This window comes from Corvus kubaryi, unplaced genomic scaffold, assembly GCF_017639235.1.
Source record: "Corvus kubaryi isolate FWS band 111438036 unplaced genomic scaffold, C.kubaryi_AGA036_p1.0 74, whole genome shotgun sequence".
Lineage (NCBI taxonomy): Eukaryota > Metazoa > Chordata > Aves > Passeriformes > Corvidae > Corvus > Corvus kubaryi.
In genome coordinates this window covers 11863866-11886511 of record NW_024582061.1, presented here as the reverse complement: position 1 = coordinate 11886511, position 22646 = coordinate 11863866, and the positions used below count along the sequence as shown (strand labels likewise).

At 40.8% G+C, this 22646-nt stretch overlaps 1 protein-coding gene across 1 annotated transcript in view; it reads right to left on the bottom strand.

Moving 5' to 3' along the window:
• STAB2 (stabilin 2) overlaps nt 1-16002 on the bottom strand; it is a 77862-nt gene extending 61860 nt beyond the window's left edge. The window contains exons 1-9 of the mRNA XM_042050672.1: nt 15609-16002; nt 13211-13344; nt 12240-12355; nt 8244-8329; nt 7371-7440; nt 5481-5576; nt 5186-5311; nt 3564-3760; nt 2691-2824 (exon numbers count right to left, since the gene is read on the bottom strand). Coding sequence (XP_041906606.1) covers nt 2691-2824; nt 3564-3760; nt 5186-5311; nt 5481-5576; nt 7371-7440; nt 8244-8329; nt 12240-12355; nt 13211-13344; nt 15609-15692 — 1043 coding nt within the window. The 5' untranslated portion in view covers nt 15693-16002. The remainder of the gene's footprint in view (nt 1-2690; nt 2825-3563; nt 3761-5185; nt 5312-5480; nt 5577-7370; nt 7441-8243; nt 8330-12239; nt 12356-13210; nt 13345-15608) is intronic.
• Nucleotides 16003-22646: the final 6644 nt, after the last annotated feature.

The following is a 22646-nucleotide window of genomic DNA, read 5'->3' as shown; positions in this document are numbered from 1 at the left end:
GGCACAAATCAGATCTAGCTTTCAAAATAAAGCTCTCCTCTCTTTTTCATCCAATGTTCATAAAGAAGCAGGTGGGTAAACAAAATAACGTTTTTGGCTATCATTTCTGGGGGCACAGTGAACTGCAGAAATGCCTGCCCAGTTTGAAACTTCCCTTCTGAGGACAATATTGCTCATAACTGCGTGGGCATCCAAGTAACATAGTTTGGATTTGTGTGCCAGAGGAAAACACTGAGCAATTACAGATTAGCACCTATTGCATGGGACTGAACCCTTCAGCCTGTGTGTTTCCTCACTCCTGATGAAGGAGTTGACTTTCTGTGGCTGGGCATGGAGAGGACCAGCTGGATGACTGACTAGACCTGTTTTGTCTTAGCTTTGTCTGGAAAACCTGCTTTGGAACTCATAGCTCTTATGGCTTCAGAGGTTTTTCTTTGGATGCACAGCTTTCTGTATGGGCTGGGTGCCTCTAAAGAGAACAGCTTTACACCAAACCCTGCTGGACTACCTAAACTCAGCTGTTTGATGTTTTCATGGTGTGCTGTACAGATAGCATAGGCAGGACTGAAAAAATAGGAACTGTCACCACTTCAGCTTACTCAGGGAAGAAAAACTGTATTGCTCCAGAACAGGAAAGCTCAGCTTTCTGTCTCCATTTTACCAAAACCTTTTATAATAGAGTTTTGATTTATGAAGCTACTAATTTCTGCATTGGAGACCTAGAAGAAAAATAAGAATGGGATTAAGAGAGAAAATAATAGAGTTTAACTGATGGAAAGGTAGCTCTGCTTGGAAACCAGAGAGGTTATGATCTAATATGCAGTGTAATTCTGCACTGGTTGAAGCTTCATAGCTTCTGGGCAAGGCTGAACATGATTACTGTGCTGAAGCAACACTAGGGAAAGCATCAGCACTTCCTCAGGAAAGATCTGTGTGGGAACATAAGACAGAGGCAATTGGGATTTTGGAGGAGGTTGCTGTGTTATATTCACAAGTCCAATGTTTGGGTTTTTTACATCTTTGCCTGTATGAGAGATTTATTCCTGTACAAAAAACTTGGTTCTGGAGAAAGTAGAATTGTCTATGTGGGGAAAGCTAATAGCACAACTGTATCCTTAAAAAAACCAAAACAAAAATAGAAAGGAAGCAATGCAGTTTTGTGGCCTCTGTCATAGCTTTGTGTTTTAGAAAAAGAAAAAAAAACCCAACCAAAAAAGCCCTCCCAAATACATTTAAAATCTGGGATGCAGCCAAAATACAGTCTGCCACTTACCAGAATCTATTTATTGTGCCCACATTTACAAATCAACAGTTTTCTGTGTAAAGTTCCTCTTTCATAAATGGATTTTCCTTAGCTTAAATTTGATTTCAATCCCACTCCATTCTTCTGTACTTGTTTTTGCCATTAAATATCATTAAATGAGGTGTAAAGCATTTTTTTGTTCTTTTCCATCCCCAGTAATAAAATTATAATTTTCCCATTCTAAAATTCTCAAAACTTTCTTGGCTTTCAAAACCATGTTGTAACAGTGAAACAGCGACTAATTAGGAAAAAAGGCTCCTGATTTTGGATGCGAAATTTTATTTCAAAATTTTGGCTGATGTTGTGCTGTATGGTAGTACTCTAAATATTGTGGGAGTCTATATGAAGCAGTCTGAGTAGCATACTATGCTATAGAAGAGAACTTGGGGATATTCTAGATGAACTTGTTTGAAATGCACAATAGCTTACACAGAAGTGATGTTGCTATTACCCTACAAGGGAAAGCTGCATGATGACACAAGGACTGGCAATAAGAATACTCTGCTGAGTGAATGCTTTCTGTCTACAGATCTATATGATGATTAGTTCCTAACTTACAGTGAATGGCCTATCTTGTCCTTCATGTTCAAGCTCTCAGCTCCCAAAACCTGATATTTCAGGCACAACTCTTTAACCCAGTACCTGCCATCACTGGCCTATAGAAACATGTAAGACAAATTCTGTGGTTTAAGAGAGTTTTGTTGAGTTTAGTGTTAAGACTTTCTTCCTAACATCTGTGTAGCATATTTCTGTACAGGAAAAGCAAAGTCTGCCAGAGGTTTTTCAGTTTCCCACCTGCTTGACTCAACGGTATGAGGAGTCTGCTGAGGTTGGTGTTACTTTTACAGCATGGGGGGGGCAGATTCCCAGGTTGTATCTGTATTAGTATAGTCAGAAGAGGCAGGGCTCCAGTGCTATCCCATAACTAATGCTGATTAATTTTCAGCAGGCTGCCTGGTGTGTTTCTGGCCCACACCAAGTAGCATTTTCCCAGGCAGTGCCCAGGCACAGCTGAAGGGATAGCATGTGCCAGGGACTGCTGCCAAGAGGCAGTTACTCTGTTTTGGAAGAGACTTTAGCTGTGAGACAGACAATGCTGCTTGCCCTGAGGAAAAGAGGTTTTGGTCCCTTTTATTTACTAGTGTAGAAATGACCTCTGAGTGCTTTAAAAATAAAACTTAATAGGCATTACCAAATGGCCTGATGAAATCTAACACTATGTTAATTGGCTGACCCTAACCCCATTAAATCTTGTGATTTGTCCTTGATAAAGAAGCCATTAAAGATAACTTCAGGAGGTGTTCATCCACAGGATTTGTTTCAGCAGCCCATTTACTAGGGAAGGAGGGAGAAATGGTGTGAAACTTTAATAAGCAAAAAGACTCACGCAATCTGTCCTGGTGCAACTGTTAAGCATTTAGCTTTTTTGTGGCAGGTGTTGTTTGTTTCACAGATGTCCATCATACTGCAGCCTTTCCCAGGTACAAAGTTGGTATAATGCTCCTTGCATTCACAGTGGGACTGAATCAGAAGGATGTGAGAGGGGAAAGAACATTAGCCATGCAGAAATTGTGGATTTCAGCATGATTTCTGGTACTAGGGCTTGAACACAGTGTCTTAGTTAATTACCTGATGAGTTCAGACGCAAATATAAAGCTTATATTTGTACACAAGAGCCTGGGTTTCAGCCACGTGCACTTCACTGAAATATGACCACAAACTGCAAAACAACCCTGGATGATCAAGTCCCTTTTTGGCTCTTCAGGCTGTCCAAGCAAACCAGGCTTTTTGAAGTCTCGCTTTTTTGATGGTGTGAATATTACACACGGAAATTGGAGCCAGTTCCCAACATCATGAATAATATGCAATCTTTATAAAGTGCTGTTCATTGATTGCTTTCAAAGACCCAGATTGCTTCTTTCCTAAATAAACTAAATTAAGACATGTATCTGTGGTACCTGTATAAGGACTCTACTGGTCCTGCAAGTCCTCTGGGTTCAGAGATACAAAATTTAACTGGGAGATTTATTTCAATGCCTCCATTTTGGGGAAGCAAATCGTAGCCAAAATATTCCCAGAAGAAAGAACACTATTGCCATTTCTCTTTTCAGAGGGGAGATAAAAGGACTCCCTCCTGATCACCAGCAGGGTTTATGTCAAAACTAGGTGTAGCATTTGATTTCCTTGAGACCTATTTCCACACCCTCATGGCTTCTTTTCAGAGAAAAGGCGTTATTTCTTCTCGGGCAGTTACACTCACCTTTCCTGGACCATCATAGATGCAAATGCTGGACTGTGCAGGGCAGCTCCCATGTGCTGCTTGACAAGGGTCTATGGGCAGGCAGATTTGACCATCCCCTCTGTAACCTTCCCGACAGGTGCATTTGTGTTGGTTTGGCCCCAGGTAAACACAGTTGGCATTAGGATCACAGACCTTTTTGGAGCACGGATTGATAGCTTGTGAAAAAAGAAGTGAAGTAAATGAATCATTGCCCACAGTTCTAAAATTGAAGACAAGGATTTAATAGAGCACCTCGATGCCAAACAAAGCCTGGGCAGACTAAACTTTTCCTAACAGCCAAGTCTGAAGTATTGTGGAGGCATGGAGATGGAAGGGAGGAATGTATTTATGCTAAGGTAGCAACCAACTGTTTGCTTTTGAGCAGAAATGATCTCTTAACTAGGCAAATCGAGTCATAAACAGATTAGAACATGTAACGTGCTCATTAAAATATCACAACTATTTCCTTGTTCTCTGGTGGATTTTAACTGGAGAGATATGAGGTCTGTACAAGCTTTAAGCATGTTAGGTCAGTTGGAAAATATTTCTCAATACAACAGGCCTTCACTGTTTTCTTTCCGGTGATTAAACAATATAATGTCATCGGTTCAGCTGTATGGAAAACTGGCCAGCAAAAGCTTTAGTCTTCCACATTGTTCTACTTTCAGGACTGCACTAAAAGCTTTCTAGTTATTTCCCTGAACCATTTTTGAGGCAATGGCACTGCTTGTTCTTTTTCAAAATCAAGCAGTGCTTGCAGAGCATCTTCTCACACCTTTGTGTGCAGGTTAGGTTAAGGTTAAGCACACATCCTATCTAGAAGATGGCATGCCCTGGACACACCTAAAAAGTGGTGCTTCTCACTGTTTTCCCCTCTTCTCCCTTTCTTTTCCCTCAGCTGGGACTGATCTGAGCCAACATCTACTAAATTGTTCTTCCAGCATCAAAGTAAACAATATTCTTTGTTGCAATTGGTCTAGAAAGAAGAACAGGTACTATAAGCCATAAGGTGAATAGAGAAAAGAAAATCTGATTCTTGTGCAGTTAATTTGGGCATTCAATGGCAAGTAGAGGAGTCTATAAAGACACTTGCAAGGTAGCCTTTACCTCTAGCTGAGATGCTATTAGCTTTGTTTCATGAAAAACAGGAACGCTAAAATGAAATTTACTTGCCTGTATAGTTTGTCCTTGCTGATGGAACTGAGCTGCCACATGATGGATGCTCAATAAATATAAGCCCTTGGTTGCTGTTGCTGATTTTATGGAAGCAAACTATGAGATTGAGCTCTACCAAGCAGAGGGATATGACAGGAGTGGATTTGTAAGCCCTGATGACCCAGTATCCACCTTATGTATTTCAAGGGGGTTTACTAGCTTTAGGCTGGTTGCATGGACTGAAACTTGTTAGCAATTGGATGGACGTGCTTCTGAAGCACACTTTAGGATTTAGTTTCATCCTGAAGGAATCTAGTTTGTGCTTTGGGATATGAACCCCAGAAAAATTAGACGGTGAGATGTGGTTCAAATACACATTCCTTATCCGAGCTGTAACACTAATGGTGGTATATTCAAAGAACTGGGCAGACACGGAAATTACTCACGTTCACACCGTGTACTGTCCCCGTGGAAGCTGGGCAGACACATGCATTGAAGTTGTCTTCCATCCTCCCCTGAGGCAGCACACCTGGAGTTCGCAGGGCACTGCAGCGCCTCGCATTCGGCTATCGCTGAGGGACAGAGGGGACAGGCTGAGCTGTGCCTGCACACTGTGAGGCTTTGAGGTTCAGTGTAGGTTTGGCTGATTTTGCATGAATAACCTGAGACTGATTTATCCTTCCCAGTTCTAACTGTATCACAGCTGTTGAATACATCTCCTGTGGAAAATGATCTACTTACGCTGATCGCAACGGAGCCCTTTGTATCCAGACAAGCAAGTGCATCTTCCATCCCCTGTAATTCCACTGTTGCATATTCCATGAACGCAGTCACAAGCTGGAGGGAGAAATGGATTTGCTTTACTGAATAATAATGGTGTTTGGAAAGACATAATTAGTGGCTACTCATAGCAAAGAGTGTCCTGGCCAACAGCTTTGGCCAAACCAAGCTTTGACCCAAGTGCCTGAATTTATAGGCTTCCATTACTGAGAGGATCAATACTTGCTGTTGCTTAAAGCAGTCAATAATGCACTAATTTTGGAAGGCAGTTAAGAGCCCAGGGTCTGAAAATCTTCAGGATGTACTCTGTAAGCACCAAACTGACTCGTTGCTAATGCCATAAAACTTGTAAAATTTGACAAAATTTGAGTCTGAAGCTAAAATTGGATATAATGTGTAATATAGACAACTTTAATAATGGTTAACCTATTGCTTGTTTTTGCTTCAACTCTGTTTGTATGGCTCAAGCACCTCAAGAAAAGATGAGTTTTGTGACTTTTTTTCCCCTCCTCAAACAGAATTTATTTAGTTAAAAGCATAATTAATCACTGTGGAGATCTCAAGCTTCTTTCTTCCTATATTCTCTCATTTCTGGTTATATTCTGTTTATAAACCCAGTGACAATATGCACACAAGATGGTGCATTCACAGTCCAGGTGACTATGAGACCCTTCTATAAATAATTATTGAAGCCTTAAGTATACTGGAAAAGCTTTGTAGTTATAACTGTTTGAATTATGGCAACGATGCTTTTTAAAAAGGCCATTTAGATTTACAGTTGGAAAAGTCTAGAAGATGTACAGAACTGTATTGCTGACTTCATGTTTAAGCTGCAGTGACGTAGCTTATCCTCTTCCCTTTAAAAACATAGCCTGTCTTCATGCAAATCACCTGCACTAATTAATTAATAACTTCCTACCTATGTTGGTAGTCATTTTATAAAACCCAGGAATGTCTAAGGTATTACTGAAAAGCAGTTAGCCACAGATGAGCATTGTTTATATTTTATTTATTTTAGAACACTTGGAGGAGTGCAAATATCTGAAAGCTGAAGTGTAAAATATTGCTTAAACTAATATGTAACTGAATCCTCCAGTAGGTTCTTGGAAAAGAATTACATTTATGATATTGAATCCATTCAAGGAGACTATTCTCATGGAAATGTTTGCTCAGTTACATTTCTGTGTATCAACACTGGCATCCAGTGGACAGCTGGTGGAAAAGGGGCCTTTGAGCCAGCAGTGGTGTAGGATTAGTGTAGAAAGGCCAACACAGATTATTTAAATTGAGACCATTTGTGACTCTTTAGAAGTAACATTATGTAGATCTTGAGGGAACAAAAGGAGTTTCTTAGAGATAAACAACTATTACTACTTAAGAATAAGACTGTTTTAAAAATGTTTCTCAGGCAGTTTTCTGGTTTTTCAGGGTAATTTTCAGCAAGGGTCAGGAAGTTAAAATAGTAAAGACTGTTAAGAAACAGGCAAAAGTGGAAAATGTTATATGCGTATATATACTTGTGATACAAGTACATTCTACAAAGTGCACACAGCTTTCAGACTTCCACTTCTGATAGGTGCATGGCTAATCAGTGAATTCATCAACCACCCAAACCCCAAAATTATACCGAACACACCATTTTTCACACTTCTGACAGAATTATGTATCTCCCTGGCACAGAATAGAGTGAAGAGCTCTATTTCCTTTCCCCATCATGTTCTCTGAGGCAGACAGAAGCTCTTACTGGGAAATCTTTGGGCCCTCTACCCATTTCACTGTGATTTCTTAGAGTCTGAATACAGCTTTCACTCCCTTCTTTTCCTTAACCAAATAAAGAAAGTTCAAACTTACCTGATGTGCAGTCAGGACCAAATAAATTGTCTTCAGCACATTTTTCACAGGCTGTCCCACCAAACCCTTTCTGTGAATTACACAATGGAAATCAAAACTTAAGTTTCTCATCTATGTCTAGACAGATAGGTGTATGCTTAGCAGGCTGAAAACAGCATCTTTTGCTGCCAAAAGAAAATAACATGAAAGTTTTAATCAGTAGCTACCACAATCTAGAAAACATGGTCTTTTGAACAATCTTGCCCCCATACCTTTTAAAAAAAAAAATCTGTAGATCTTCAAATCAGATATTCTGAATGTCAAGTTAACAGTGAAGTATTGTAATCAGGCCTAATGTCCAAATCAGGCTTACAATTATTGGGTTGTATTTTCTGGCTAATTCTACCTCTGTCTCTTTTTCTTGTTTCCCCAGAAGAGGACTTTGGATGTAAGGATGAACCAGTAGAGGGGGAGGTAGAAAAGATTAATTTGAATTATTTCTTTAAAATCTTTTTGCCTGAGTTTAAGCACTACACATTGCACTCTCAGCAAAGGAACAACATATGGAGAGTATAGCCCCATGTATAAGTACTTTCTATTTAGGGCAAAAAGTCACAAGTAATAGCACAATTTAAAAAAATAGAGGAAGTCAATACACTTGTCTCAGGAAGGCAAGATGAAAGAACTTTTTATAATTTCACCCAAACATTCTCAAGTCTGTAGAAGTAATAGCGTGAAGATTAGTGCAATTCAAGCAAAGAATGAACTCCAAGCTGATCATCTCTGCTATTTCTGGAATACTTTCCTTTAAAGTATTTATACAGTGGAACATGCATTATTTTTCAGCACAACTTACATTGCTGTATTTTTTTTCATTTAAAACAAAGGATGTACCTGACAAGTGCATGTTCCATTCCCAGTTATGCCCTGTGAGCAGCGTCCTCTCCCATTGCATGGTGATGCAGCTCCTCCTGGACATGCTGGAAATGACAGTGTTTGAGCCATCAGTCACCTTGCTCTGATCCATGTGCTCCCCCTGAACCCTACAGGTGACAGCCTTGGCAGCTGCAGGGTTTTGGGCCAGACAGGGACCCTGGGCGACAGCTGCTGTTTTGCAGCTACCTGAACCTCTTCACCAGAGTCTTAACATCAGCAGAGACCATCACACTCTCTTACCTGGGAATTTAGGCTAGTGACTGAAGTAAAAGGATTGAACAAAAAATAATTCTCTTTTTCTAAATAGCATATGGTTTTGTCCCTGCTGATCTACCTTTGTCTGCAGACATCCTAAGCTGTTGGCTTTTCTGATACAAGTGGAGCTTGCCTGACCACTCCTGTGTGTAGGTATAACTCTGATGGATTGAAAATTTGTTCTCAGGATTTTATTTGATGCCAAGTTAGAGTTTAATAAGCCTTTTTTTTTTTTTCCCCTGCACCAAAAATTACATTTGCTTTACGTGGAATTTTTTTCCTTTTCCTTGCTATCTCCATAAGACTGTGATAATTGATCCAAATGGTCTTGGAAATTGAAATTCAGATATCTCACAACCAAATCCTGTCCAAGGAACTGTGATCACTATTCAAACTTGTATGCCAAAGGTGTGTTATGCTCTTCAGAGCCTCTGGTTCTAAAACCATGGTTACAGGCAGTGGTATAGAAGGTGAGAGAGTCTGAACAAAAACCCCAGCCAGCAGGATGAGATAAGAAAAAATGACCGTATTTCCCAATAAAAATAGTTTAATTTTTTTTTTGTCTGAAAGGTTTCAAGATTCAAAGATTTACTGAAAGATTGCCTACAGGAAATGCACATTACAGTGGTTTTTAGTCAGATCATTCTGTCAAATTTTCTCTCCTGTGTGGATACCCTTATTTTTCCATAATTGTCCTGCCCCTCCTTGGAAATGATGTATTAACTCTTATCCATAAGCCTTTCCTTCCTGTAATTAGAACTCCCATTAGGTACCATAATTTTGATGCAGGTGGTATCTAAATGTACCAAACTCCTACTGGCCTCACAGGTACTCTGCTGTACCTTACTGGTAGATTTATTGCTTATAAAGAGTCTCAGAGTTTGTTCTGTGTGGGTGGAGATGGGCAGCACCAGATTTATGCTCCCCCTGCCTAAGTTAATCCTGATTTAGATAATGTGGAAGTTCTAGTAAAAATGAATTTGGTTTGGACAGAGTGGTGAGCAAATAAGTGCATGTGCATATGTGTACACCTAATTCCACTGAAAGCTTTGGCTTTATACCAATCTGTTAAAATTTCTTAATTTATTCCTTAATGTAGCCTGAGGTCTATTGTATCCTGTAAGATTCTTGTGAAAAACCAATGCATTTAAAGATGAAAATTTTAGTGCTGTTTATCTCATACGTGCTGTTTTAAGAATTTAGGTTAAGTAACTACAACTGAGGGAAAGTAATAAATACATATACTTTAATCTTTAAACTTGCTTTTAGTGAATCTTGTTTTCTGGCTACTGTATGATAGCTAAATCTTATCTTTAGGACTTATGGTAACTGTTTAATATTTGCACAGAATGGAAAAAAATTTACTTGCACTGATGCTTTTATTGAGCATGCAAGGATAGAGAAAAACCAGAGTTCATGGTATAATTCCTAGGAAAAGTTACTTTAAAATTGTTGACAAAGCAGGTTTTTTTTGCCGTTGGTATTCATTGCACTCCTCCTTGTCTTCACTATATCTTATCTCTTGTTTTGATACCAGCACCAAGGGGCAGCTTTATCAGAAGTTGGTTAAATTACCATATTGTTGTACAAGTTTGGCCAGGCAGATAAAGTGCTTCCTGCAACCAGCAGGGCCACAGGAGGCAGTTCTGGGACACTGGAGCAGGGCTGGCACAGTCACCTGCTGACACTCTGGGGAGACCTTGGCTTTTATCGAGGATGCTTTTTGAAAAGCAGTAAGAAAGAGATGCTCTTGCTTATCTGTGAGAGTGTGAAGGCCAAATCTTTGAATCTAGGCCAAAAGAGCCTAAATTTATCAGCTTTATTGTTTTGCCTCACTGAGTTAAATTCAGCACTTTCCAAGCATTGTCAAATGCAGCCTCTTAAAATACTTCTCTTCACCTGACTCCCTGTGAGGCTGAAGCAGTGAGTAGTACTTGTAAAGATGTATTTTGGACCATATAATTTGACAGCATTAAATCTAGTATCTTTTTCTTGGCCTTTATTTTTAGTTTCCCAATTTTCCCTTGCTTTGTTCTTCCACTGCTTTCTACTCGGTTGGTCATGCCACAAACCTTTCAGTTGGTACCCAGGCTTTTCTTTGGAGCCATAGAAATATTTGCCCAGAGCAGGAAGTTGTGTTGGGGTAGGGAGTAGCTCTGCCCGCTGTAGTACCTGTGGCTGGATGATGCTGACAGTGTTGAAAGGCTGTGCTCTTCCCCCCTGGACCTTTTCTGACCCTCTACTTTTGACTTTATGACTTTTTACAGAGGGATTGGTGTGCAGCTGGATGGCTTGGTGTGCTTTGTGGGGAGGGAAAGGGACAAAAGATCTTTCACTCACATGTGTGTTTCAGCATGTGCTATCATTTAAGGAAGTCCGAGTGCTATTTAAGACCTAATTTTGTCCTTGCCATCAGATGCTAAATGTGCAGTAAACCCCTAGTCAGGGATTTTTGCCTGGCCTCAGGAAGGACTGTCTTTCCTTGAAACACTTCAAGTTGTGCAGTATTACTATTGCAGAGGTTGTGATAACATAGAGATAACTATTTTTTTTTCCTCCAAATGAAAGCAGAAACAATGCTGAGACCTTGATTCTTTGCTTTTTTGGGTCAGGAAGTTTGTCCAAAGCAAGAGAGGGCTTCCTTGCTTTTTCAGCCTTTTTCACACAGTGGTGCAGGCAGGGCTCTGACTCTGGGACAGGGGACGCTCTCCAGAAATATTGATGTCCCTTGTGTGGCTGCCCAGAGCACCCTGGTAATGGGAGGATGAGCACTGAGGCTGCCTTTGATGGTGGGATGCAAACCACCACACAAGTCATTCTTTCCAGAAGACATGAGCACACACTAGGCACTCAGCTCTCAGCCTGCCTTTTCTCTTGCAGTAGCTGTGAGATGCAGTTGGACTGCTTTCCCTTTGCAGATAAATGACTGGTATTTAAGTAATAGCTTGGGCTAAAATTGTACTTTTTTTAAAATCTAATTTTTGGACAAGGGACTTCACAGGCATCGAAACAGACCTTGAGGCCATTAACTAAAGGAGGAAACACTCTGGCTGGGCAGGAAAACTTCTGCTGTGGGTCTGGATGCCCATCTTGGTAGCCTGACATTTTATGCACTTGTAGAGATGCTGAAAAGCTTTTCCTGAGGAAGGGGCAGCAGGAGGGGAGGCACTCCTGATTTCCTTTCTTCAATAATGGCCTTCAGCATTCACAGGCAGTTCAAGAAACTCTTTCTTGAACTGGAAGAAAAGATCACCCCTGCATCACAAAGCAAAGAATTAAAGAGACTTGGAAATATTGCAGATGTGGGTGAGGGTGGTTTGGACCTAAAATGAAACATTTAAATATTTGTGGTTTGAAAATCTTTATTTTTAAAATCCGTTGTGGGGATCCTCCCAAATGAAATAATTTTTCAGGCATTGACTGAAACGACTTGTTTTGAAAATCTCAAAATCAGGGAGATTTTCTGAGGCTCTTTAAATTTTTCTATGAATTTTTCTTTCTAAATGAAACTTTGAATATCTGTTTTCCTTCAAATCCTCTAAGTTTTAGCTGAAAACTGCTATTTATTTCTACTTCTATAACAAGCTCTGAGGAGCAAACTTTTCACAGCAGTAGTTTCTAGAAAGATGAAAAGTCACTGCTTTATTTCTCTTTGAATTCCATATGAAAATAAAACCCCCAAAGACCAAACCAACTCACCCATGCAGTCTGGGCCCCAGTGTCCCTGGCAGCACTCGGGTTGTTCAAATTCCTTCACACAATGATGCCGACAGCCCGGAAAAGAAAGTGTGTATGCTTTAATTTCCAGGTAATACCTGTGGAAAAGAAGTTAGAGCTGCTTTAAAGTACTTACAGTCCCTTGTGGAGAAAAAGGAAATTCTTAACTTCCTCTTTTCCCTTCAGCAGAAGAAGTCAGAAAAGAGCACTTTAAGCTTAGTTGCATTGATCTGCCTTTTTTTCTTCTTCATTAAAATATACATTGAACATCAAGGTCTAAAAAGACCCTTGGAGCTGTTTCTTTTGAACAGTGTATTTATCTTCCCACCCTAACCTAAATACAGCACTTTTCTCTAAGTTGTAATTTGAAACTGTTTTAAAATTATTAAAAAAATTATTTAATATCAGGGTTCTTTAAATGCTAAATAAGCTCAACATAGTTACGTTTTCTCTAAAATACAGCTTTTTCTTTTCTTTCCAATCTGAATGGCAAGATTTCAAATTGGTTTACAGATATCTCTTCCTGCCCTTCATGCCCACAAGGCCCCTATCCAGGAGTTTGAAAAATACATTATTTATATAAGATTAATACATAAATATCATATGATAATATATTATCATATATTTAATAATGTTAATATTATATGTGAATATATTTATCATATATTTTTGTATCATTCATATTAAGTATGCAGAATGAAGAGATTCTGTGATGTTATTCAAGAGGAAATCTGATGGACCATCAATAACAATGTTTATTTTCCTCGTATCACTTGATGATTCACTTCAAGCATCAAATACTCTGAATGCAGCTTGAGTTCTGGAGTTGGTGAAGCCAATGGCAAATGTTCCATAAGAAAATTGCATAGACTAGAGCATTTTTGATATGAATGAATACTTTCTAATTCATGGAGAACAATATTCATGGAGAAAAGCCCTGACAGAGGTGATACCTGCAGTCTGGTGTGCCAGTCCCATTGGTAATTTTGGTGTAACCAGCAGGGCACTGGGTGTCAAGGTTTAAAGAGCAAGGTACACATTTGGTTTTCATTCTAATGAGCAGCTTCTGATCACAGTGCTTCTTCACCTGCAATAGGAGAAAAATAATTAAAAAGAAAGAAAAGCACTACCCTGAGTGACATTGCTGAAAAATGACAAATTTGACTCAGCTTTGTTCTCACTCATGGCTGCAAGCTCTTTTCTGTTCAGCAGGAGCTAAACTAGGTTAGATCACGTATTAGCGCTTTGCAGTAGCTTTGTCTGCACAAAATATGTCCAACCACTGCAGGATAAACCCTTCTAACTGTAATATTTTTCCTAGGAGTGCTTTATCAAAAATTCTAAGTTTGTCAGACTTAAAAGCCAGGTTACAGAGACCACATATCCTGTGGGGTGTTAGTTCCAAGGCTGCTGACAAGTGCCTTCTCCACTCAAAGGCAAAATTAAGCAAGGTGTGTTCCACACCACCGGCCTGTGGAACAAAGATTGCTCTCAAAAGTGGGTTTTGTGTTATCAGCACCACCATAGTGATCTAAAGAGCTATGGCTGTTATTTTCAAATTGCTGTCAAAGAATGACATCTAGCTTTGCATTCGAGTCTGGTGGGGGTTTTTGGCCTGGCCCCACCAGAGCGCACTGAGAAGAGCAGCCTCCTCTTTTTTTTTTTAAACCTGTTTTTATGTATCTATTTTAAAACAATAAGTCTTTGCTGAACTGCATCTAATGTTGGCTTCATCTTCTTTCTTCTTGGCATTTGTAGAAGTAAGTTCATAATTCACAAATGGTAAGAAATGACCTAATTCAGAGTACGGTTTTGAAAAACCAGCAACATAACCCTGTGCAGTCCAGAGACTACGGGACCTTCTGGGCACATGTGGGATGCTGCAGCCTCTGCAGAACCTCACAGCCGGTCTGGGTGGGTACCCTGGCACCTTGGGTAGGATTTCTACATGTCCTGTGATGGTCCTGGATGAAGCCTTCACTCAGCATTTTCTCCCCATGACAGCCAGACGTTTCAGCAGCAAAGTTTGTGAAGATATATCAGAGACACTGATAAGGAGATTTAGCTTCATAAACTCTGAGCCGCTATATGTGATTGCCATCACCCACTTATAAGCACATTTCAGCATCTATTTAGTTGTCAAATTTTAGTCTTCATAAGTGTACTGTGAAATCTGGTCAGGGTAACATTGAAATATTTGGGTAGTGAAACCCTTTTGTTGTGTAGATGCTTTTCAGGTGTCTTTGAAGTAAAAATGTGACTTTTTTCCAGATGTGGGTATAATATGGGTACAGCTTGAAAAGATATTTGGTTGTCATCAAAAAAGCGCCCCACAAAATTTCATTTTTGGAACATTACATTCATTGGGAGTTTTGAAAAGGAAACATTTAAATAAAAATAACTTATGTCCTTTCCCTACCACCAGCTGTAAACCACTATTTGTTTTGGAATCGTAGCATTATTTCCACTTTCTCCCATTTCCTCATTTTCGCTTTTTGCTTTTAGGGAAAATGGAAGAAAGTTGACTTTTTAGTGTCTCTTGTTTTGTTTTTTTTTTTGTTTTTTTTTGTATTTTTTTTGTTTTGTTTGTTTGTTTGTTTGTTTTTAGAAAAAGAATAACTTTAACATATTTCCCAGTACATTTTGTACATTTCAATGTATTTTTCCATTTAAAAACTGCAACCAGCCAACAACAACAGCAACAAAACACCTGAGTGTCTTCCCTTTCCCCCTCCTAATTTCTCTCTGTCCTTTTGTTTCCTCTTCTAAATGTGTTCTGCCTCTCTACAAGCGTGGTGAAAACAGATGTTGAGAAATTCCACAGGTTCATAGTATTTGTACATGACAAATGCACCACTTCCCCAGAATTGTACAAATCCTTTAATTACACTTATAACTTTGTGTTATTACTTCAAATAGCTCAATTCCTTAGATTGTTTTTCCTTACCTGTCTAGCATAGCTTTTCTTTCTTGTAGTCAGCAGGAACAGATAATTTTCACTATAGAAGAATTTCTGCTTTCATCTCCTGACTTGTGAGAAATCCCAATCAATTTCTTTTGATAAATGCATAATTTACAGTCTTTTGACACCTTTGCCATTTTTAGAGACTTTTCAGTGTACTCATGCTACATAATTCGAGCCAAATTCTCACACACAATAAACAGATGCATTTCTGGTATTTCAGAGGACTGAACTACAGAGCTCTTAGGTTATAATTAATTGTCATATACACCAGTGACTGTTCAAGTGGGTTTTTCTTCTATAAGATATAGTATCTGATAACTGTTCTCTCTATAATACAGAGTAATATAGACAAATAACAATCCATTACATAAAAAGCTGCTTCTTACCTCATCTTGGACTTGTGATGTCAAACATAATTTCACTGCAACCAAAAAAGCAAAAAAGAATAAAAAACCTGGACTTTTTTCCATTGTGAATTGGACTTTTTCTCTTTCAAGCCTTCCACACACGAAAACTCAATTTCTGATGTAAAATGGTGGTTAGAGGTGCTATTTCTTCTGCATTCTCAGGCAAATACTTTAAGAGGAGTCTTGTCTTCCCCAAGGTAAATGAGTGAAGGATATGGCATGTGGAGCTTGCCCAGGCAGGAGAGATTCCAAAATGCAGGGTATTTGCTGAAAGTTTTCACTGGAAAGCTGGATAAAGCCTCCCTCACTGAATGACAGGATATCCTGACAGGGCTCTGTTCATTTATTCCTCTCTCTGGAGCTGTTGATAGTACAAAACCAAGGACACTGAACTGTTATGACAGAAGATGATTTCTTCTTTTAGGTGAGCATGGATAGGGGGCTGGAGTAGCTACTGGGCTTCTTATTATTACAGTTATTTAACTGATCTAAGGGAGAGCAAAGGGTCTCTGGAAGTTGGCTTATCAGCCCTAATAACATAAGGGTGGGTTCCCCCAGTGGGGCTCTGGGAGGAATACCACTGACTTTATCTCAGGAGGCCAAAAGAACATCTTCCAGCTTTGGTTAGCTGGATAAAAATGGGCATTTTTCCCCCTTTTTTGCTATTTTTGTTAAATCATTTTGACTGTTTCTCTGGGGCTAAGTGGAGGAAAATTGTCTCAGCTATATGACTTGGATATGGTCGGGAGAAAGAACATTCTGATTTGCCAAAAGCATTTTGATTTTACCATTTTGATTTGTCACAAGCAAATATTTTTCTTTCTTCTCAGAGTTTTTCAGCTCATTTCTAGTGCTGCTCTTTGCTGCTGTGCTGGTCAGTCTTGTAAGGACAGGCCCTCTCATGTCTCAAATACCCAATAATTTGGCTCTCTCCAGTTTGTCAGCTTTGCCTGATCCCCCTGACCTTAGAATTTCTTCTGTCATTTGAAGGTACTCTTTAAGGGTGCCTCAATACTGAGCTGTGCTTTGTAACATCTTATCTAACTCCATGTTGTTCTCCTAAAGAAGCCAGTGGCGATAAACATATAAAATAATGTACAAATCCCTCTACTTTTGTTGTGTGGTCTAAAAGAATACTGCAAAATTGCTAGAGATGGCAGGGCAAGGTGTTTCCTGTTCACTCATTAGATCCTGTTCCTCTTTCCATATGATGAGGAAAATAAATCATTCCTTGTTTATGCAGACATGATAGCAGCCAGGGTTGTGATGGTCATGCCAGTAGGCATGTTCCTGAGAAGGGCTGCTTCTTTTTTCTGAGGTCAAGGCCTTTCACGCTCCTTTGGCTTTGCAGACAATGTACAATCTGGCCTGAGGAAGGAAAGGCTCAGGTTTTACTCCAAAAGCAGAATCCTGGAGGATCTTCTCTTCCTTGTGGTGATAGCCCATGGCCACATCCCATTCTCTGTGGGATGTTTGGGAGTGAAAATTACCCTCCCTCTTCTGCAGAAGTGCCTCGTTGGAGTGTGGGCAGAGTGGCTGTTTGGGCAGGGTCTGTGCCACCTGGGGAAAACATGTCTGTGTGGTGGCTGTGTGTGTGCTGGCAGGAGCTGACAGCTCCTTCAGCAGCTTGAGGTCAGCTCGGTCTCTTGCCCATTGCCACTGCAGACAGCGCAGTGGTGAAAGGGGCTGTAAATCAAGCACGTCCCTTTCCTGTCTTGTAGATCGAGATAAAAAGCAACAGCATCAGCTCTCTTGTTATCTGCTCTTGCCTCTCATATAGGCATTTGTGTGAAGTAAACTCTTTTTCACTTTCCTTCCTCTCCCTTCTCATCAGAGCATAGCCTCCTCACTAACTGCTGTGATGGCTGCTTTCCTTGTTCCAGAGCGACCAGCCACCCTTTCCTCCTGGTGGTGATGGGCGTTTTCCTCCTTCATGCAGGTTACAGATTGTGCCAGGCTCTGACTACAACTCTGCCTGGTTGGGTCCTGCTCTTTGGGCAGAAGTACAGGCTAGAAGGCCACCTGGCACATCGGGTGGGTCTCCCTGGGGCCTCAGGGGTGGGAAGGTGGCACCTCAGTGCTTGAAGCAGCCTGTGCACGTGGCAGGGTGTCTGCCAGCCAGCCGGGGAGCTGGCTTCCTGAGAGCTGGGATCAGTTTGACATGGGCAGCCCAGCCAAGCCTCCCTCCTCAGATGGCCTGTGTTTCAGCTGCTAGTCCCCCTTGTGTCTCTGAAAACTTTCAGGTGGCAAGCAGCCTGGTGAAAAAGATTATTAAGAGTTCACTGTGTGTGCTTTAACACTGCAAATACCACATGCTGGGGCATAAAACTTCTGCGTGTCACAGTTTTTGTCGGCTCTGCTCTTGCATTCCTAAACTGGATGCTCCTACTTTAAGTAATTGTGAACTAGTTGTCCTTTTAACTTTCTTTGTCCGCTTTCTGCCTCTCCCCAGGTTACTGCTTCTATTTCTGTGCTGTAAAAGTCAACCATCCAGAGAAAACATGATGGTTCATCTATGTCGATGTTTTTGAAAACAGTGTTTGTGCTACAACTTATTTCAGCATCACAATGAGGTAGTTGTTCTTTCTTAGAGCCAGGCTCATGAGGTCAGTACAAAAGTAAACAAAAATCAGCAGAGATACAGACATGATGGTTATAGCACTCAGCTTCCTCTACACTGTTTAGAAGACCACACAGTTTCTTGCATTTTAAAAATTTTTAATTGATTACTGGCTACACATCTTGCATTGTATATTTTTCCCTTTACCTTTCAGACTGTGAAGTTCTCTCAACCAGAGCTGACTGAACTTCATACGATGAGGTCTCAGAGACTCATGCAAAGCTCAGCCATTTCACAATCATATTGCCACAGCACCATTTCAGAGGAAAAAATAAGAAAGAAATAAGGCTACTTTGAAACAAAGCACTCATTGCAGCCTGAACATTCTTGAGCTCTGCATGATAAAAGCTGGTACTACTTTCCTGGTATGTTCTACCTTACTTGCAGCTCAGCTCCTCTCTCAGGGGTGCAGCCTTGTTAGTGAAATCTTAGGGAATGTCAAGGGTGAGGGCAGTATTGAGCTAAATTTGACATTCTTACTTGGTAATTTGGAAGTAAGCAGAAGAAAATCAATGAATTATTGTTTTTTGCTGTATGTGGCTTCTGTTTTAGAGCCAGTCACAGCAGGAAAACTGTCACAGGGGTGTTTGAATACAGTTGGAGGCTCCACATGTCTGAGGGAAGTCACTTTGCTCTTTGTTTGGAAACTGGCTAAAGCACCTTGCAGAGGGGTAGGGAAATATCAAATGTGTTAAATGTGTTCATAAGAAGAAAGCTTCCTAGAGGGAGGGAGGCTTTGGCTCTGCCAAGAGAAACATCTGAATGCTAATTGTAGGTGGGAGGAAGGGGGGTACAAACCGTCAAGTTGCCTAGGACGAGGCTTGGGGAAAGGAGGGGGGAGTATTTGGGAAATACTGCCTTTGATTAACACAGACTTAATTGGAGCATAACAAAGAGATTAAAAAAAAAAAAGGTTTGGCAAGTTAAATCTTTCCAGTGCCATACATCTGAGGAAGCCAACGGTGGCCTATGGAGAGTCTGAATGGGCAATGTGGAAAATGCCAGGGGTGTGTAATTTTATCTGTGGGGTTATGACAGCCATCATTTTGAACCCTGGTGACTATCAGAACTAATTAATTCTCCAAGCCCAGAGGATGCATTAAGATGGAGCTGCAGCTGGTATGCTGAGGAATGCCGCGCACCCGGAGGAGGCCACCGCTTTTATCCATGCTAATGAGGGAGAGGGCCCAGACAGCTGATCTAAACCCCAATGCTCACGATGCATACAGCTGATGGCAATGCAGACTGCCAGGCAAGGGGTGGTCTTAGCCATAGATTAGATCCTCATAGTGGCCTCTTCAGCTTTCTTTCTCTCTTTCCCTTCTGTTTTGGTGGTTTTTTGGTTTTTTTTTTTTTGTGTTCTCAAAAGAGTCTTTCAGCTGGTGAAATTGTAAACAAAAGGCATTCTCGCTGAAGCCGTGGCGAGAGGGCTTTGCTAGGGAGCCATGAGGAGAGTGGTGTGTGTGGTGCTAACTTGGACAATGATATTTACCTCAAGTTTTCAGGGCAGTATTGGGTTGAGGAGCTGTAAGGCTGAGCTTAGAATCAGTATCGTGCTCTAAAGTTGAAGGACCACAAAATCAGGGGCTGCTCACAGGTACCTCTGCTACCCTTTCATGTTATTTATAATTGTGTGTTGCTTAAAACAATGAAAGTCATCCTCAAGGCACAGGTAAAGTCCCAGGTCTTGTAGGTTCCATGGGATACACGACTTATAAATGAGTCCCCAATTTCTTGGAAGTGTTCTCCATGTAGAGATGTGAGACAGATGTACAAGGGCATGAATCTGCAGGGTTCCTGGGCAGCAATGCCATGGGGTGGGGGAAAGGACTTAGTAACCTGCATCTGGAAGTGCAGGTGGCTTACAGGAATATTAAAGCCATCTTTGTGTCCCTGTCTCTACTTTCCATCTACTGCCTTGTCATTCTTGATAGACCATACACAGACTCTGATCCCATGTTGCTGCCAGTTAATGGTGTGATAAATGGAGAAGGTACTGCCCTGCTACAAAATCTTGAGATCTTTTAAACAGTCTGGCTCTTCCTGGTGTTATAACACACCTCAGAATCATTAACTCTCATGTTTAATGGAGTATGAATATAGCATGTATTCCTTGCAGAGATTTGAAATAAAATTAATCACAATTATGAGCTGCTGGGTAAATACACTAAAATAAATTTGTAGTTTGAGTTAACATTTGGCTGTGCAATGTCAGCATGTAAGGAGCTTCAGCTTTAAGATGTGATCAAAGGATGTTGGAAGCTAGGAACAAATAATGGACTTTCAAAGCTGGCTCAAATGGATCTTGATGGCATTTCTCAAGCAAACTTATTTTGCAGTTTATAAACATCCAGGAAGGACAGTAGGGTTGTTTGTATGTGTCTTGTACTGCAGTTCTGCTAAGGTTGCAGTATGTAAAGCAAAAATACTAGGGAAAGCCTGAGATTTTGGTATTTGGGATGGGTAGAGGGATGTACAGCATGGATTTCTGGTGCTATAAAAGTTACATTGATTTTTCTAACTCTATGGTAGAGAAGCAGGACGGAGAGCAGCACAGACATTTCAGATCTTAGCAGCTGGCTGTGGTAGGACTGGCGATGTTCGAGAAATCCAGGCACCATAAGTTAAGGGATTTTGTGGAGTTGAGGGCAGGAGCAGAGGCTGTGTTGTTGCTGCAATGTTGTTACCTGATTACTTCCTTCCTTGCTGTATCCAATGCAGAGAGCTCACTGTAGTTTTGGCCTATATAGACTTGTATGCTTTCAGGGTAATACGTCTGTTTTGTCTAGACAGACTTAAAAAAAGTTAGATTAATATTGTTAATAATTTACTACAAATGGAACTGAGTTGCAGATAGTGATATGGAGCAATCAACCCTTGCTCAGTTTTTTTTTTCTTCTTTCTCCATTTAAATGCAGCCTTTACAGCATTATCCAAATGTGTGGTTTTGTGGCTATAGTGGATTGATTTCAGCCAACTATCTTGACTAGGAAAAACCATCCCAAAATCTGATTGAGGAAGAAAATCGTGCAGAAAACAATGCAGCATAATTTCCACAAATAGAATAATAACACAATGCTATTTTTCGTTGTCTTCCTCCTCATGGTGTGTAAACTTGCCATGGCTTTCATCAAATTATAGGGCTGTGTTACGTGCTGTGCAGAAAGGAAATCCCTAAGCCATGACCAAGGGCAACAGGTTGAGCACGGGGACATCTGGCTTTGCTGGGAAGAGCCAAGTGCGGTGTTCCTGGCGTGTGTTAGGGGGCTGCAGGCCAGCAGAGGGTGTGAACTGCTGCCGTAAGAAATAGAGCTGGACTTGGGAGAAGGAAGCTCCGGCTGGTTTTGGCTCCATTGTTTAAAGATGTGGACAAGTCACTCTCCCTTCTGCCTTGGCTGTGTCTTCTTTCTGCCTCTCTGTAGTTTGGCTGTCACAGAGTGTGTGTGCGTCGGTGCCTCCAAAGGCGACCCCGGAGGGGAGGATGGCTCCTGCGCGAGTGAATGCTGGCGAGCAAAACTCACTTTCTCCACCGGCATCCTCCACCCCTCTTCAGCTCAGCGCACAGGATCATGGAATGCTCTAGGTTGGAAGGGGCCATGAGGATGACCTAGTTCCGCTCGCCGTGCGGGTCCGTGCGGGACCCTCCCGCGGGGCCACCGGAGGGCAGCAGAGCCCAAGCCACGGCTCCAAGCCCCCAAAGCCGCACCTGGAAGCGGCTCCAAGAGTCCCCATGAGCCGCTGTGAGAGCCCTGTGGGAGGGCAGGGAGGCAGCTCCCCTGTGTGGGTAATGCCGCTGCATCCCACCCGCGGGGTGAGAGTGGGAACGTGTTTGCAAGACTGGGGTGGTTTCCTAAAATTGGTCTGAGAGCATGCGGGGATAAAGAAATATAGAAAAGAAATAGGGGCTAAAATATATGATGTGTAATAAGCATATTGAAAATAAATCCATAAAAGCAAAATATAAAAAGCATAGATATTATTGTAAAAATATATAAAAAAGTAAAAGGCAAACAAATATATAAAATAAATATTGAAAGGTATAAAATAAATATAAAAAGATTTAAGATTAACATAACATATATAATAAATCTATAAAAGGCTAACAAATCTATAAATAATACAAAATAAAGATATAGAAATGTAATTATAGCAATATTAAAATGATGCATGTTTTATATCTAGATATTTGGAAACTGTCATCTGTTGCAAAGAGTACAAAGTATATGAGGTAGAAGGGAGAGGATATAGTCAGATACCTGCACAAGCATATGCTGCATCTTAGAAAATGAGCAGCCAGGGAGCTGTTCACTTTTCCCTGACTCCCACAGAGTTGTACATACACTACGAGTAAGAAATTTGAATGATTTCAAATACATGGGAGCATCTGCTGAGGATTC